This window comes from Pinus tabuliformis, chromosome 8, assembly GCF_031772625.1.
Source record: "Pinus tabuliformis cultivar Carrire ecotype Pingquan chromosome 8, CPIR1, whole genome shotgun sequence".
NCBI lineage: Eukaryota > Viridiplantae > Streptophyta > Pinopsida > Pinales > Pinaceae > Pinus > Pinus tabuliformis.
Genome location: NC_142294.1, coordinates 184,249,901 through 184,268,619, shown reverse-complemented (window position 1 = coordinate 184,268,619; position 18,719 = coordinate 184,249,901). Strand labels below are relative to the sequence as shown.

General features: G+C 32.0%; 1 protein-coding gene across 1 annotated transcript; it reads left to right on the top strand.

Moving 5' to 3' along the window:
- The first annotated feature begins 9,151 nt into the window (after positions 1 to 9,151).
- Positions 9,152 to 9,790, top strand: LOC149234750 (uncharacterized). The gene has a single exon (XM_089368370.1). It carries the CDS (start codon positions 9,152 to 9,154, stop codon positions 9,788 to 9,790), a length of 639 nt encoding a protein of 212 aa, XP_089224496.1.
- The last annotated feature ends 8,929 nt before the right edge of the window (positions 9,791 to 18,719 follow it).

Here is an 18,719-nt window from a genome sequence, read left to right as displayed (position 1 = left end):
TTGAAAAGCAGCAGCACCGGAGTCGTATTTGAAAAGAGACACCGAAAGAAAAAATTCAGTGATTTACAGTTATCTTCACACTCGTCGTTGTGTGCACGATTGATTTCTTAAATGCAATTATTTTTTATTTTTTAAGAAATAATATGAAATAAGATAAAAATTTAATTATATTAAATAAATATGAAAAATAAAATATATTATTTAGAAGTAAAGAAATGAATATTGAAAATCACATTTATTAGAAATAGGATTGAAATTTGGAATTGAAGATAAAAAGAAATTTCATTCTCAAAATAAGTTTGTATTTTAAGAGATTTGATCTATGTGCTTTTGGTAAATCTAGAGTTCAGATGGATCTAGGTTGATTATAAGTATTGAAGTGTTTATATATTTATTAATTAAATTAAATTTAAATATGTTTAGAAAACATTATTTTAATTCATAAGATAAAATAAATCATAACTTATAGCTATTATTATTCGTATTTTATATATTTCAATGTTACTATGTTATATATTTTAATGTAATATATATTATGATTTTATTTTTATTTGAAAATTAATATAATAAATTTAATTTAATTATTTTTATTATTTTTAATTTTTTTAAAATATTACAATATCTCTACAAAAAGCTTTATATTATTTTTAACCTTTTATTAAATATTTACACATCCTTTACATCTTATTCAAAAAAAATTATATTAGCTTAACAAACCAGATACTATATTTTATATAAGCACATGTTATTAAAAAGATCAATGTAAATGGATACATCATATATATTTAAATAATATACTACAATTACAATTATTAATTTAATATATATATATATATATATATATATATATATATAACATCTAATTTTTAAACTATATATTTAATATTTAAATATATATTAAAATAAATATTAATTTAATTTAAAAATATATTTATTGAAATATTTATTTAATTTTAAAAATTTTAAAAAATCAAGGTGATGGATATAGATAATTGATAGTGGAGAATTATTGTATGATCATCTAAAATAGATATTATATTAGTATGAATTTGCTTAAGACTGATATGATTGGAGTTTTGATTCAAATACATCAAAGATTTTTATTATAAAATCTCAATATTATTAAATTTAGAGTTATCCTTGGCTTTTTATTGCATGATACAAAGATCGGTATGAAACTTAGAGTTAATGAAAGGTATTTAGATAAAAAATTGACGATGGCCTTGGCGGTATAAAATTTAAAATTTAAATAATTAAAGTTAAATAAAAAAATATCTATCACGAGGCATGGCTTCACGAAGAGATAGGGTGAAGGCAGGAGGATAATGGAATGAAGCACACCAACTAAGAGTGGCACGAAGGGATGAACAGGGAGGAGAGGGGGTTAAGTAGAAGTAGTATAGATTTATTTTAAGTAAGTATTTAACATGAATCGATAGGGATAATGGAATGGAGCATACAAACCAAGAGTGGCACGAAGGGATGATTAGGGAGGAGAGGGGTTTAAGTAGAAGTAGTATAGATTCATTTTAAGTAAGAATTTAACATGAATTAATAGGGATAATGGAGCATACGAACCAAGAGTGGCACGAAGGGATGACTAGGGAGGAGAGGGATTTTAAGTATGGAATGGAGCATACGAACCAAGAGTGGCACAAAAGGATTACTAGGGAGGAGAGGGGCTTACGTAGAAGTAGTATAGATCCATTTTAAGTATTGATCTAACAATGAATCAATAGGGATTAAATATCTTCACGTGTAAATTTGTTTAGATTGTAATATGCAATATTATTTTTTATTGTTTAAATTGTATTTCTGAATACTAAATAGAGTATATATAAGACCAAATAAAAATTTTAACCATAAAAATTTAAATTTTTTCATATATATATATATATATATATATATATATATATATATATATAGTATTAAAATATTTTATATATCATGGAAACATTTTATCAATATTATACAAATTAGAATGGTTATTATTATTAATGTATTTTTAAGTATATGTCAATATTAATTAGTATTAAAATATTTTATTTTAACAATTTTTTTCTATACATAGATATATATGATGCTAATATTTACATAAATTAGTTAGCATAGATCTTCAAATAATTTATTAAAATCTCTTGTTGAAATATTTTTGAAAAGTATAAGATTTAAACATACACATTCTTTTTACTTCTAATTATTTTAGAAATTTTCAATTTTTATTTTTATTTTAAAGGGTGACGGATAGACAGACATACTTACACATTCCCTCATACTGGGTTGTAGAATGAACCTCTGGGCTCAATGAAGACAACCTAGAAGAGGTTCAACGAGTGTGATGTGACAACCTGAAAAGGGGAGAATAGTTGTCAAACCCAAATGGAATGCAATTCCCCTGAAGGAACTACTATATGATTGGTTTACTTTTAAACTAGTATATGACTTGTTTATTTTAATTTTTGTTTAAGGAAGAAATCAATAATATGTGATAAAAATTATATTAGAAATATTTTCATTTTGGGAGAAAAAAATTATGGAAGTTAAATAAGGTCATTAGTTCTTTTTGGGAAAAAGAAGTAAAAAGTTAACACAAGAGTTTAGCTCTAACTCATTTAGTCCTAAATATCACGAAAATAGTTGGAGTTGATTGTGCCTTGTGAGGCAAAATGAAAAAGAAAAGAAACAAAGAAAAAATTCCTCCTTGTGTGAGTGCTTGTGGGAGAGAAAGAGAAGACAAGACATATTAGTAGACCACAATTTTTGGGTGGTTGGAGATAGATGTCATACCATGGAATCTATTAGAGTTCAAGATCTGTGGGAGATAAAGACAAATTAGGACCAAGAAACTAGTGGGAGATAAAGACATATTTGGATCAAGAAACCAGTGGGAGATAAATACTGGTAGAACCCAATGAATTGGTAGGATGATGCCAGGGGTTCAGGAGGTGGCAATAAAAGAAAGGAATTGACTCCTAGTGTTGTGATGTTATTCCTGACAGTTAGGGATTTTATCTAGGGGAACCAGTCAAGAATTGGTTTAAGGTTGGGTGGACTGTGGTAGCCTCTTACCTTTTCTTCCAAAGGGATTTTGATCTAAACAATTTAATAAAACGAGGTGTCATGATAACTGATAAAAGAATTTAAAATTTAGGGATGAGATATTCATTGTAAACTGACTATGTAATTGCAAGAAGGGTGGTGTAAGATGTGAATGGTTACAAAATGTGGGATTAATTAGAATGAATGCATTGCAGAAAGAATTTGTTAATTAAACTTGGTAAGCTACAGGATAAGAAAATTTGAGCAAGAAGGATAAACATTTCATTTGAGACATAAGAGTTTGTAGACTAACGGTATGGTTGGAAACATGGAATGTACAATGCCTAGATTATTATCAAAGCTTCAGGACTACTTGAAGAATGTGTGCATGTTTATGAAAAAAAGAAAAATATTAAATATACATCATGACTGCACTATAATATTTAATAAGTAGAGTTACCCATGTTAGAAGAAGTGTTAAGGAGGTGGTTTAACCGAAAACCTTTCTTCAGTAATGTGTAAATAACTATAGTAGGTGTCGGAGAAGAGACAATATGGCAGGATGTTGCTAGGGATTCAGGAGGTGGCGATAAAAGAAAGGATATGACTCCTATTGTGGTGATGGTTTTCTTGATAGTTGTGGTGATGTTTTTCCTGGAAGTTGGGGATTTTCTCTGGGGGAACTAGTTGAGAATTGGTTCAAGGTTGGGCGGATTGTGGTAGCCCCTTACCTTTTCTTCCAAAAGGATTTTGATCTGAAAAAATAAATAAAACTGTGTCATGATAACTGATAAAAGAATTTGAAATTTATGGATGAAATATTTACTGTAAACTGGTCGTGTACTTGCAAGAAGGGTCATCTAAGATGTGAATGGTTGCAGTAATGTGGGATTGATTAGAATGAATGCATTGTAGAAATAATTTGTTAACTAACCCTCACAAGTTACTGGATAGTAAAATTTGAGCAAGAAGGATAAAAATTTCATTGAGACAGAAGGTTTGTAGACTAACAGTCTGGTTGGAAACAGGGAATGTTCAATGCCTAAATTATTATCAAAGCTTCAACACTACTTCAAGAATGTGTGTCTGGTTAAGAAAAAAAAATATTAAATATACATTGTGACTGCATTGTAATATTTAATAATTAGAGTTACCCATGTTAGAAGAAGCATTGAGTAAGTTGTTTAACCAGCACTCTTTCTTTAGTCATGTGTAAATAATTATAATAGGTCTCATAGAAGAGACATGGTTCCCTGTAACATAGACCCCTGGGTTATCTTTGGACTATTTATAAGTCTGGAAAATACCCCCATGTTTACACTAGTGAACCACCACCCGTGTAAGACCCGCGAGTACCCGTGGGTCTTGGCGGGTTCTATACCGAGTCGGGTCACTCGCATAGAACCCGTGCTTAAGACCTGAACTTGGCGGGTTCTATACCGAGCCGGGTCACTCGCATAGAACCTGCACTTAAGACCTGACCTTGACGGGTATTTTATTATACCCTACTACCCGTATAAGACCCACGGGCATGTTATAGAACCTGTATCGGACCCCCATAGAACCCTTCGAGCCTTAAAAGACACATTTTTTAATTTTTTATTTTCTTTTTTCTTTTTTTCTTTTTTGGAAATGAGGTGAAGCGAAAGGGAAATTGGAGTGAAGAAAATGCTTTATAAGCACCTCTCTCCCTTCCATTTGTCATTCACTTTTCATTTAAGTGTTTGGCTAATTTCTATCAGTGTTGAGTGACTCCATTGCACAATGAAGGAGCTCTTGGAGGAGGCTAAAGGAGGCTTCATCGGATCAGACCCAGCTTCAGGTAGGCTTCATGAACCTTGTTTGAATGTTTTCCATGTAATTTTTTTGTATTCAATTTAGGTTTTTTCTTTTTTGAAATTTATTTATGTTTGAAAATTTATTTATTTTTATGTTTGGGCCTGTGGCTAAGTTTCTCATCCACACAAGGTCGATGTGCGGCTAAGAAACTCAGCCACATGGCCTGTGGGCTGAAGAGGCAGTCCTCCTCAACCACGGGGCTTGCGGGTTGAGGAGGCAGTCCTCCTCAGCCACAGGGTCTGCTGGTTGAGGAGGCATTCCTCCTCAGCCACAGGGCCTGCAAGCTTAGGAGGCAGTCCTCCTCAGCCACAACACCTACAAGCCAAGGAGGCAGTCCTCTTGAGCCTACATGCCCTGTGGCTCAGTTTCTCAATCACACAACAACCCTGTGTGGCCAAGAAACTCAGCCACAGGACCAAAAAAATTTACAAATAAAAATAAATAAATAAATAAAATTCTTCCAGATTATGTCACCATGTCGCCAAAGGGTTCTAAAAAGTGTTGTGATCCGGAATGGGCACATGGTCAATGAATCATTTCCATTAATGACCACCATGTCAAGTGAAATTATTACAATGCTACAACGCGTGAAGGCAGAAATAGGCTAAAATACCACCTAGCCAGAATTCCTGGGAATGGTGGGGGATGTTGTCAAAATTGCCTTGGTGAAGTCACTACTGAAATGGCCACTGCTTTGGAATCCATTAAAGAAAAAATTTCTAAGAGGGAAAAAAGGAAGGATGAGATTGTTGGGATAGGTAGATCTTTATCTCAGAGTGAAACATAGATTCAAAATCCAGGTATTGGTAACTCCTCTTCAGGTGTTGTGGCAAACCGGAGTATAACCTCTTCTTTCTTTAGTCCTTGTACAACTCCAAGATCTCAACCAACCTTGGATAGTTTTAATGAAAAGAAGAGGAAGAGTCAGATATGGCAATGAGGAGGTTTTGGTACCATAACAATCCTTCATTCAACTATGAAAAGTCTTATTTTTATCAACCCATGGTGGATGCCATTGCAAGTGTTGGCCCTAGATACAAAACCCCATCTTATAATGTACTTAGGGGGAAAGAGCTAGATGAGGAGATTGAGTGTGTCAAGGAACAATTGGAAAGCATTAAAAGCTCATGGAAATTTACTGGTTGTACCATTATGTTTGATGGGTGGATACATCAGAGGGGTAGAATAATAATAAATGTTGTTGTAGCTTGCCCTAAAGGAGCCATGTTCCTAAAATCCATTGATGCATCTGCAAGTGTAAAATATGCGCATTTGATTTTTACATTGTTGGCTGATGTGGTGGAGGAAGTTGGGGTTATAAATGTTTTCCAAGTAATCATGGAAAATGCAGCAAATTATGTGGTAGCTCGAAGATTTCTTTGTGCCAAATATCCCACCATTTTTTGTACTCCATGCGCTACCCATTGTATAGACTTGATGCTACAGGACATTGGGAAGTTGGTGTGGGTGAAATATGTTGTGAAAAAATGCAAGAAAATTACCAAGTATATTTATAATCATGCTTGGGTGTTGAACCTTATGAGGGAATTCACACAAGGTGAGTCTAGTCACGCATCTGTCACACGGTTTGCTACAAAATTTCTTTCCCTAAGATTTTGTATGAGTACCAAGCTTTGAGAAGAATGTTTTGTAGTCATAAATGGGTATTTTGGAAAGATAGCACAAAACCATAAACATTGTTTATGAAGGCATCTGCCTTTGGTGATAGTTTATGGGACAAAGTCACTGAGATAGTCAACTTCACTGAGCCCCTTGTGAAAGTCTTGAGATTGATGGATGGAGAGAAACCTGCAATGGGATATTGGGTTGTGGAGGAGTTCCCTAATTTCAGTTGGCTTGATCAACAGACTAAGGATCTATCTAATTTGTCATCTCAAATGGAGACTCCAAATACACTTGCCTCACAGTTTCTTCAGCTTCTGATGTTAGCACTAGCTCCACGAGGGCTTATTCTAGGCGTAGTCATCCATAAGTGATGAGACTCAATATTGTTATAAACTTATGAGACAATCATTTATCATTTATGACATATGTATTTGAATTTTGAACTTGTTGGCATTTTTTATTTGCTTTAATTATGGAATCATGAGTCCTTTTCTTATTCCGTATCAGTCATGGAACATGTTATGTTGTACTTTTATAGATATGAGCTGATGTTATGAATTATTGCATATATTGTGGTTTTTATAACTTATAAATATTGGATTTGTCATTAGTTTCTTTTTTGTGCTTAAAATTTACCATATTTTAACGTTTTTTTTTTTTTGACCAGTCTTATAAAGGTCGTTCCTGAGTCTTATACAGATCATTCCCAAATCTTATACAGTCAATGAGTCAATGACGTGACGAGTCTTATACAAATACGATTTGTGCAACATTGGTTTACACACATACCCAAAAGCTAGCATAAAATTATTGCAAACCCTTTTCTTATAGTTACATCAAGTAAAATAGTAAAGAGTAAACCCTTTTTGTATGTACTAGTTAGGAGTTAAATGTTGCACGTAATTGTTGTTATAAGAAGACGCAATATAAATGTTGCACGTAATTGTTGTTATAAGAAGACGCGATATAACAACTACATAAGTGTTCTCCAGAATTATTCTTTATGAATAGTAAATAACATGCATACGAATAAGCTAGGATTTAACAAAAATATAAGAAATATTATAGTCAAATCTATTATATCACCAATAAAAGTTTAACATAGTAATATATGTGGTAACTGACGAGAAATCTAGATGTTTCTTCATTATTACAAAAAAAAAAAAAAAAAATATTACTGAATTCATTAAATATTGTTATGTAAAACAATGAGTTGAGGCAGATATTGTTATGTAAAACAATGAGTTGAGGCAGGAGAAGGACAGTTGAAACAAATTAGAAAACAACCAAACTAAAAAAATTAAAACAAAAAACAAAAAAACCATTATTCAGTGAAGGGCTTCATATTAAAGAGAAAATTGCCTCAACTATCGAGTTATATAACTATGGCAAAGCTCGTTCCAAATGAATCTTTCTGAGAGTAAACATTTGATTACATTTAATTGAATGGTAGTTGGAAAATCCATGCCAGACAACCCATTGTGGGTAGACCTAGGGTTTCAATTCTTTAACTTGGGAGAACGGTGCTTACAACTCGGCTTATTAGTCTTGAACTAGAATTTCAAATAAATTACAAGTGTATAATGAACCTATTTTCTGTTGAGGAGTAGAAAACCCTCGCCACCACAGAGAGACCATTTGAAGAAGTCCAAAGTTACCACAAAGTCCGCATGCAATCGAAAGAAAATAAATTAGAACAATGAAAACTATTTTCTTGTTAAGAATCCAAGTAATAAGGAAGCAACATTTGTTGGGTAAGCCATTCATACCTGTAGCAGAAAGCCAGTAGGGTAATACCTTGTCACACCTGAAAGGAGAAAACCAAAATAAAGAAAGGCTGGAGTCACAAAACCTTTTGAGAAAATAATTCTTTTAAAAATCGAGTCCAATTAATGGTATTATTCTTTGAAAATTAAGTAAGGAAAACCATTTGTGTAATTCCCTCGCTTGAATGATCATACCTCTTCTTATGAAATGGAATAACACGCTAAATTGGTGGAAATCCGTCTAAAATCAACCTTTTTTAGCTTAAGGATGAAATATATGAACAAACTTGTGGTGTGGCCATAGGATCACCCTTGTCTCCCATCATTACTAATTATAATTAAAATAAATAAATTAAGTTAAATTAAATTATTAGAAAATTATATTAAATCCAAATAAATAAATATTATTATTATTGAATTATATTATGGAAGCTAAAATCAACTTAAAATTTAAATTTTAAAATTATAATTAAAATAAAATTATAATTAAAATAAATTAATAATTGAAATAAAATCATAATTAAAATAAATTGTAATTAAAATAATAAATAATAAATAAATATTATTATTATTGAATTATATTAAACTAAATAAAAATACATTACATTATATCAAAATTAAATTAGATTAAAACCAAATAAATATAAACTGAATTAAATCATAATAAAAATTTTATTTAAATTAAAATTTAAATAAATTAAGTTAAATTAAATTATTAGAAAATTATATTAAATCCAAATTAAATTAAATAGAAACAGATTAAATTAAAACAAATGGAATTACAGAAATGGAATAACACAGCTAAATTGGTAGAAATATGTCTAAAATCAACCCTTTTTAGCTTCAAGGATGAAATATATGAACAAACTTGTGGTGTGGCCATGGGATCACCCTTGTCTCCCATCATTGCTAATTTGTTCATGGAACATTTTGAAACCAAGGCCATTGAGTCTTCCCCCTTAAAACCTAAACTGTGGAAAAGATATGTTGATGACACCTATGTCATTTGGCCTCATGGAAAAGAAAATTTAAACAAATTCCTAGAACACCTTAACAGCCAATCAAATTACATCAAGTTTACCATGGAAGTGGAAGAAAATGGTTGTCTTCCCTTTCTTGATATCCTTATCAAAAGAAACCAGGATGGCACAATATCTCACCAGGTCTATCGTAAGAAAACACACACTGAACATTACCTGCATGCTAACTCTCACCATCATCCCGCTCAGAAACTTGGGGTGCTAAACACTCTAGCCACAAGGGCAATCCGTATTTCAGATCATGATAATTTTGAGCAGGAAAAGAACCACCTCTTGGATGTTTTCAAAAAGAATGGATACAGAAGACACCAAGGTATTAAGGTTTTCAAGAAAGTTGAGAATCCCATAAACAAACAACACAAGGATGATTATGCTAGCACAGTTCACCTTCCCTACATTCTAGGCACCACTGATAAGATTTCACACATATTAAGAAATAACAAACATAAAAACCACTTTCAAACCTATGAAAACAATTAACAGATGTCTTAAATCTGTAAAAGATCCTATTGACACTAAACACCACAAAGGGGTCTATTTGGTCCCTTGTTCATGTTGCAAAACATACATTGGTGAAACCGGCTGGTCTATATTAACCAGGATTCAAGAACATGCTGCTGACATCAACCATAACCGCACCAAAACCTCGGCTTTGGCTGAACACTCTAGTAAAACCAATCATCACATTTGCATCGAAAACTCCTATGTTATGGCCAAAATAGAGCATTACCACCACAAAAAATTTAGAGAAGCTATCGAAATAAGAAAACACCCCAATAACCTTAATCGTGATGACGGTTGGAAAGTAAGTGATAACTAGATTCCGACGCTAACGAGGGGGTCCACCACATCCTAAACAAATCCCGATCCTTTGCTTCGTGGTCCTCTTGCTCCAATCCTTTAAAATCTTTAGTTGAATTAAACTCGCTCATCTTCATAATTTAATTACATTAAATCTAAATCTAAATCAAATTAAAACATAATTTAATTAATTTAATTAAAATTATAACAAACCTAATTAAAAAATAATAATAATAATAAATTAATTAATTAATTTAATTTAATTTAATCTATTTCAAAATACAAATATATATATATATATATAATATATATATATATATATATATTATATAATTGGAATTAAATTAAATTAAATTAAAACATATTATATTATAATTAAAATAAATTAAAATAAAATTATAATTAAAATAAATTAAATCGTCTAGTCCACCATGTATATATATATATATATATATATATATATATATATTAAATTAAATAAAAATACATTACATGATGATTTGATTTTAATTTAAAAATAATAATAATAATAATAATAAATAAATAAATATTATTATTATTATTGAATTATATTAAATTAAATAAAAATGCATTACATTATATCAAAATTAAATTAGATTAAAACCAAATAAATATAAACTGAATTAAATCATAATAAAAATTTTATTTAAATTAAAATTTAAATAAATTAAGTTAAATTAAATTATTAGAAAATTATATTAAATCCAAATTAAATTAAATTAAAACAAAGATCATAATTAAATTTAAATGTAAATTTAAACTAAAATTAAATTAATTATTAATTAATTAAAAAAACCTCACCTTCATCAAAACTTGTCAGCTCTTTATACTACCCACCTTAACCTTTATTTATTTATCTTCATCTGTCTCTGACTTCTTCACAAATCTAATTCCTGATGATGAACCACATAGGATGGTTCGAAACGTTGATGCATAAAATAACAAAATGCGATGGATCCAGAAGATATAACCACACATAATGCAGATCACAGAAGTCTCAAATCCATTACTAGAGACAATACTCATAAAACGTAAACATGAAAACCCACAGTAGAAGATTGCATAGGTTATTGGGGCTAAAATACATCACGCGTCATAAAACAAAAAACAAAAATCTTGGTGTATCCATGAATACATGCCCTAATAAATTTCAAGAAATAGATGGCATTGCCAAACGGAAAAACCAAGAAATCCGTAGACGAAACCCTCACAGAGCTAATTCTTCGAGAAGGTACCAAAAGAATGAGCACGAAGGATGGGGTAGGAATTTGGTGGTTACCCTAACCACCTTTAATCTCTATCATCTGATCCTCACCCAATATCACAATCATTCAACATGACAACACAATCCAACTGGCGAACACATATGTAAATCATATGTAATTACAACCCGAAATGACGAAGTTACAATGATAAATGAATAAAATGTAGTAAGGAAATCATACATTTGTGTAAGGTATGGGTCAAAGTCGATTCAATACCATAACAATCAACAAAAATCTCATTCATGACCATGTTCTTGAAGTGAAATATGGTTCAATCGATGACCAAGTTGTAGACATCTTTACAAAGGCTCTTACAGAGGTGAAGTTTACTGAACTTCAATTTATGGTTGGAGTTCAGGAAGTTGTCACAAATGGGGGATAGGCTCTAATGCCTCCTTCCTTCTCCTATTGTGTCATATTTTTACATCCTTCAATCCTATCACAAGTTGTTCTTAAGGGGGGATGTTAGGATATTCCAACACATAGGAAATATTTAAGTATAACTTGGTCTAGTGTAGAGTTAGGTAAAGTGTGTTTCTTTACTATGTACTTTTGTAACTTACAATCTGATGGTCGTGATATGTTCTAGACATGAAGTGATCCGACGATTCATTCTCTCCTTGGTATTACAGACACTTGATCCGTGGCTTAACACCCTATTGGTCCATGATCTCTATTTAAAGTGCATGTAGGTTCATTTGTAAGGGGACTATTCATGAGAGAAGCTTATGTAAATTTTCTTTATTTTACATTAGTAAATTGCGTGAAGTGGCCACGTTGGCTCAGGGTGTGGACTGTTTCCCTCTTTGAGGGTTTTAACCACGTCAAGGATACTGGTGTATTGATCTGTGATCTGTTTGTGAGTGGTTTCCTATGGTGTTCTATCTGAGGAACTTACCCTGTTAATTCCAACATAAGGCATTGAGTTTGGGTTGGGTGGATTTTCGTTGACTGAATTTTCAGTTAAAGGTAGTCTTCCTTAATAAAAAAAAATTAAGATTTTTTAAATTAAATTTAATTAGGAATAGTTTTAATATTATATGGAAAGGTTATTTACCCATTCAAAAATGGTATAAATAGGATTGTGGAAAGCATGATTTGGTTTGGACATTTGGTAAGATAGTTTTTATTCACACCACTAACTCTCATGATCATACCTCTTCTTATCAAATTAAACTAACAACTTAATAGAAACTAAAACTAGTTAGTTCAATTGTTTGAGTCTCTTTCCTTAAAGTAATTCTGCTATTGGGAGGTCATAGGTTCAATTCTCTTGATATTTTAGGGGTACAGCTTTGTGGTATATATTCCTAGTAACAGTATAGATCCATCATAACCACAGATCTACCAAGTTCCGAGAGCGATCAAATTGGCACGTCAAGATACTTAATATCTCTCAAAGCTTATCATATAGCATGGATAATTTTTCATTGTTTAAACTGCATTTTTGAATGCATAAATAGATACAATTTCTTGAAAGTCTACTTGGGAACTTGGAAACCACACCATCATAACCACAGATCTACCAAGTGTCGAGAGGGATCAAATTGGCACGTGAAGATACTTAATACTTCTCAAGGCTTATACATGTATACATATAGAATGTATAGTTTTTTATTGTTTAAACTGCATTTTTGAATGCATAAATAGATACAATTTCTTGAAAGCCTACTTGGAACTTTCAAACTACACAACTTGAATTTACAATTTCAAGAAATCTTTGCTAAGTTTTAGACAAAATTTACTTTAAAAAAATTCAAAGTTGAGACACTAGTTTGTGGTCATCCTAAGCATTGGGCACTCCTCCTTTCTCTACAATATTTAATCCACCTCCACAAAGAAGGGAACATTTAGCCATGTAGAGAAATTTTCTCTCATTAAGAGACGATTTGGAAGCAATTCCATCAATCCGTGCTCTATGGTTAGTTTGGAATCGGTAGAGAAACTGTTAAGAGCTGCCAAAAGTGTTGGTACAGAGAACAATCCATGTGCGATGAGGAAAATAATTGTGGTTAAAAGGAATGCCTTGTTGTCCATTGGTGTTCAAATGAACCACGCATAGATTGGACTTTGTCATGTTCCTTTCTCATCTCGTTGTTGTTGAGTGAGAAGAAAAAATTTAAGGAAAATCTCTCTGTTCCGTGACTCTCACAAGCTGAAAATATAAATTCTTGGTATTGCCTATCCAACGAAGGTATATACAGTGAACCACTGAAATCCTCACGCAGTGCTACATTCGGGACAATGTTTATGGAAATGCTACCTAGTAAATGCTGACGACTAGTCATGTTATCAGGCTAGCATTCCTAACCCTACAAATCAACATCAAATGACAATATTTTGCGAGTGTGTGTTCAATGTTGCACGATAATCATTGTTTTTGTTTGTTCATTATTCACGTCCATTTGAAATTCATTGTTGCTACTACCAGGAAACATCTAGAACTGTCAATATGAAATAATAGGTATGGGAAAGACCCATCATTCGATCCAAAAGGTAAAAAAAAAAACAAAAACAAAAAATATTGACAGACATCTATAAGTTTTTGGAATTTTTTTAGCTCTCGACCAGTTTCCTTCTTGTGTTATTGGGATGGTTCCAATTTAGAGATTGGACTTGAAAAATTTGTGTAAGGCAGCTTGGAGACCTCCTGTCGAATAAGAAAAGTCCTAGACCTTAAATCTTTCTTCTTCTTTTATGTATCTGCACAAGACTGGATGATCTTATTGGTCTATGACCACTGTAAGTCTTTTCGGCCCCTAAATTACCATCGTCGTATATATTAGCATTTGCTTCGGGTTGGTTTGATCTACCCTCTAAATACTTAAATATGTCGTATTTAATCTTTTGTTCGATACTTGAACGAAGAACCTGTGTGCATGGTAGAATTGAAGGTTCCATCGACACCTATGTTCACAGTTAGAGTTTCACCTTGATTTCGATTATGGAGGTCGACTCTGAACCTTTCAACCAACATACTTCACGGTAATGGAGGATGGATTCACCTTCATTTCAATTAAAATCAACAATATTGCAAAACTAGAAGGTATGATAACAATAGCTCATGCGTTGTCAAGGGACAGATATAAGGAAGTGACATTCTTGTGCGTGGCATTTGGTTTTTCATAGAAATTGTCTAGACTCTACATATTTCATAATATTTTTTATATCGTGAATGAAGGAGCGTAGATGTGTGGCCTTGAGAACAATTTTTTTGGATTTATTCTTCACTGATTATTCTTACATAACTTCAGTTTTTTTAGTTCAGTTTTATTTGTAGTTGTATCAAGAATATCAATAATTTGCAGTAAGCCTTTCTAGTTTATTTTCATTGTAACAGGTGCATTTTTTATTGAAGCCGACACTTTTTCAAAGTTGAATGTTGAATGTTTTATGTCAGTGAATGGTAGAAAATGGTGAGAATTAAAAATTTGATAGAGTTATTAAATATGCTAATCATCTTTATTGTTCATAATAACACAGTCCAAATTAACAAGGACGCCTTGTTTGACATCAAAAATTGTTTGCAAAATGCACAAGAGAAGATCGAGTTTCTGCAATTCAAATCTCAATTCCAACGAGATAAAATACAACAAAACAGACATGATTCTGAAGTTGTTTTTGTTTAGGACACTTTATTCAAGTCTGAATTTGATCATCACTCAGAAATGGATCAGACCATCTCAGGAGTAAACTTGGATGCAACTGAAACTCATGTTCAGTGCTCCAACAAGGCAAGGGTATCTAAGGGTCATTTGCATATATATGTGAAACCTACAATTCCCAAAACATGCATTAGACCTTGGGAAGAAATTGTGCAAAACAAAATTAGAACTAGCATGGGATATAATAAGGATGTCCTTTTTCATGTTCCTGATTTTTCAAAGCCTATAGAATTTCATATTTTTGTATTTTTTGGTGATGTTGTTCCAAAATCACAACAAATTATAAGATATAAACAATGTGATAGAGTTGGACATGAGAAAGATCATTGTTATGATCTTCATTCTTGTAAACATTGTGGAAAGAAGAATCGTCATTCAAATAGATGTTTCAAACATAATACTATTACAAGAGAGAATTAAACTTTGATGGATTGCTTCTGGGATTGGTCTAAAACTAATAAGAAATTTTACAAGTCATATCACAAGTTATGTTCAAGAGTATTAACCAACCTTGTAGTAAAGAGTACTTCATCTTCTCCCTGTATCTGACAAAGGGGGAATTGATGGTCTACTACAAGTTCAGAGATTTATCAAGAGAGTCTAAGTCATAGATAATTAGAGTTTACTACTACATCCTAGAGTCTGAGTTCAAAAATGAAATTCAAAATTTGTAGACAGAGTTGTTTTGCTCCATGGGCATTATAGGCTATGAGCATGATTGCATGTTTTTGGCATGTTAAGTTTTGGTTGGTGCGTTCTATCATTAAACCATTACTTGCAAAGGTTCTTCAGTTTCTGCTTCACAGTTTGTAGGGAGCACTTCCACCAGTAGAAGATGCCAAATTAGGAATTTTTCCAAAGTTGGTTTGTTTTAGGAACTGCTTTGATAATTCCAGAGTTGGTGGTTAGCATAAAACCACCACTGATTGAGACCTTGAGTTCTCACATCTTTTGGTATCTTTTGTGGTTTTGTGTTAAAAACCACTATCCTTGGTTTGTGGTCATCCTTGAAAACCATTTCTCAGAGACATTCAACTCTTGGTTGTGATGCATTTTTTACATTTTTAGCTCTCATTCTTAGACTTTGATACATCTCTTCGGATTAAGGGGGGAATGTTAGACACTTAATCCTAAGATTATGTTTTGGTTATGATGTGTTATGATAATTAGTTATTAGAGTCCAAGAAGCTTAGGAAATTGAATCAACAATTTACCTATTGTATTTATATGTATTTAGTACATCATTTTTTATACCATTCTTAATAATACAGTTGAATTTATTTCCAATTTGTGATTCCAACACCAACTCTCCAAGGTTGAAATCAGAAATGCTAGATCATATATAGTCCTACAATGGGATAAAGAAGAAAGAAAACAACCAATTGAGAGTCCCAAATAACAAATATTTTTTTATTTAGATTTACACTTCCACCATTAGACATCAGTTTCACCCTTGGTTGGCTTCTCTTAATGTGTTCGAATTTGTTTAACTAAATTTTCAATTTCTCTTCTTGGGTTCTATACAAAATTTAGTTAAATTAAAATATATAAGTTGATTTGCAAGAAAAATAATTTAAGTAGTTCACAACAAGAGCCATAATTGCATAGAAAATAATCTTAGTATGGCATGTGTCACGTGCAATAATTGTTAAAAAGATATTATAGCCATATATCCAACAAATTGGAAATGCACGATTGTTTATCTCCTAATATCTTTATATATTTCTGAATCTTAAGCTTCAACTCATGTATAATGTTTAATAACAATTATTTAAATAAAATTGGTGGTTGATATCAGTTAATTTTCATTATTAGTGTGTGAAAAGGATTAATGGAATATGGTTGAATATTATTGATTATAGTTAAATGTGGTGAAAATATAATTTAAAAAGGCTTATTACATTTAATATATGGTTAATTATGGACTACCATCATTTACTAAGGTTCTTTCATTTTGATATAATTGATTATAAATGATTATATATAGCTATCTTCAATATCACTAACAATAATTTACCATACTTGACTATACTTATGCATGGTTGACTCTTTTCTATAGTTATTCATAGTTGACCAAAGACAAATGACACGGTTGTGAAACATTAAGCCAACGTTTGAAAAGCTTTATGGCATCTGAAAAGTAGCAGCACCGGAGTCCAATTTGAAAAGACGCACCGAAGGAAAAAAAATCAGTGATTTATAGTTATATTCGTACTCGTCGCTATGTGCACAATTCATTTCTTAAACACAATTTTTTTTTAAATGATATGAAATTAGACAAAAATTTAATTATATTAAATAAATATGAAAAAAAAACATAAATTTAAATGTTCTCGAAGCTTGTTGATTCAAAATATCCCTTCTTTTGTCATGATACACAAACCCGTACACAAACCTTTGTGTCGTCATGTATCAATGCTCTTAATCGCCTCCTTGCCTTACCGAGTGGATGTCTCTAGACACTCGGAAAACCTCCGACGAACTTCTCCTCTCACAAAATTTTTACTCAAAAACAATTCAATACTCGTAAAGGAAATTATTACTCAGAGTTATGACACAAATGGGTATATCAAATGCGGAAATATCTCTTTCTATTGATTTTAGAAAATGGTTACAATTTTGAGATCTTCAACTTTTCAATCCAAAGATTGACTGTGGGGGCATTTACCAATTATATCATCTGTTAAGCAGAAATTTATGCAGATGAGATCTGGAGGCTTCCTGGCCCAACACAGACTCTATCTTTGAAGAAGTATATGAAAACATAAAGACACTACTTATAGAGTTCAGCCACTTCAGGTTCTCACCAAGGTTTTTAGGCCTTGATTGTAGGCTTCCAAACTCAACTCTAAAGAGATCTTGCTCCGTGATGCAAGTAGATCGAACAGATTGTTCGCAGATGTAGAGCAGGGAGATAGCTCTCAGACTCAGAACACACAAAGCTAGAAATTTCTCTAAGACTCAGACTCAACTCTCTCCAAAACTTGGGTGTCCAAATGAGCCTTACTCCTCTCCTTATATAGGATGAGAAGGGGACAACTTTCCGACAACCCAGTAGACCATACTTTTTGTACAATAATTCCGAGATGTGGATCAAATCACACCAAAAGTCGAAGAAGTGCTCCGAGTCTCGGAATAGTACAGGACAACTATACAAAGTGGAGATTTAAGAGAATCCCATGAAAACTATAATTTATTTATACAGATATGGGAGATTTTTGTCGGGAATCTCAAGAAAGAAAACCTGGTCTCTATCATAGTCAAGAGACAAGACTTTATTGTACATTGTGGATGCTTTATATTGGGAGCCCACGTGAACCCATGAATATTTAATTATGTCCCTAGTGCGTTTGTACCAGGGAATCTCCCAAGTGTTGGATGATCATATGCTCCATAGGTGTCCCAAGCCTTTGAGTAAATTCTTCTAACAATCATTGGTTTGCCCAAGACAATCTGATGCTTGATTTTGGTTAACACAATCCATTGGAAGTGTCCACTCATAAAGGTCTTCATTACCCAAAATACAAAATTGATCCCGAATGGATGAAAAGAATGTTAAATTGGGATTTATACACTCATCCTAATTCAAAGGCATTTGATATAAGCACACCAGGTGCTGAGAAAAGAAATCTATCTTTACAATGGAAACAATACATG

Excerpts from the sequence above, each read along its gene's own strand:
- LOC149234750 (XM_089368370.1), top strand. The coding sequence starts at position 9,152 with ATGGGATCACCCTTGTCTCCCATCATTGCTAATTTGTTCATGGAACAT.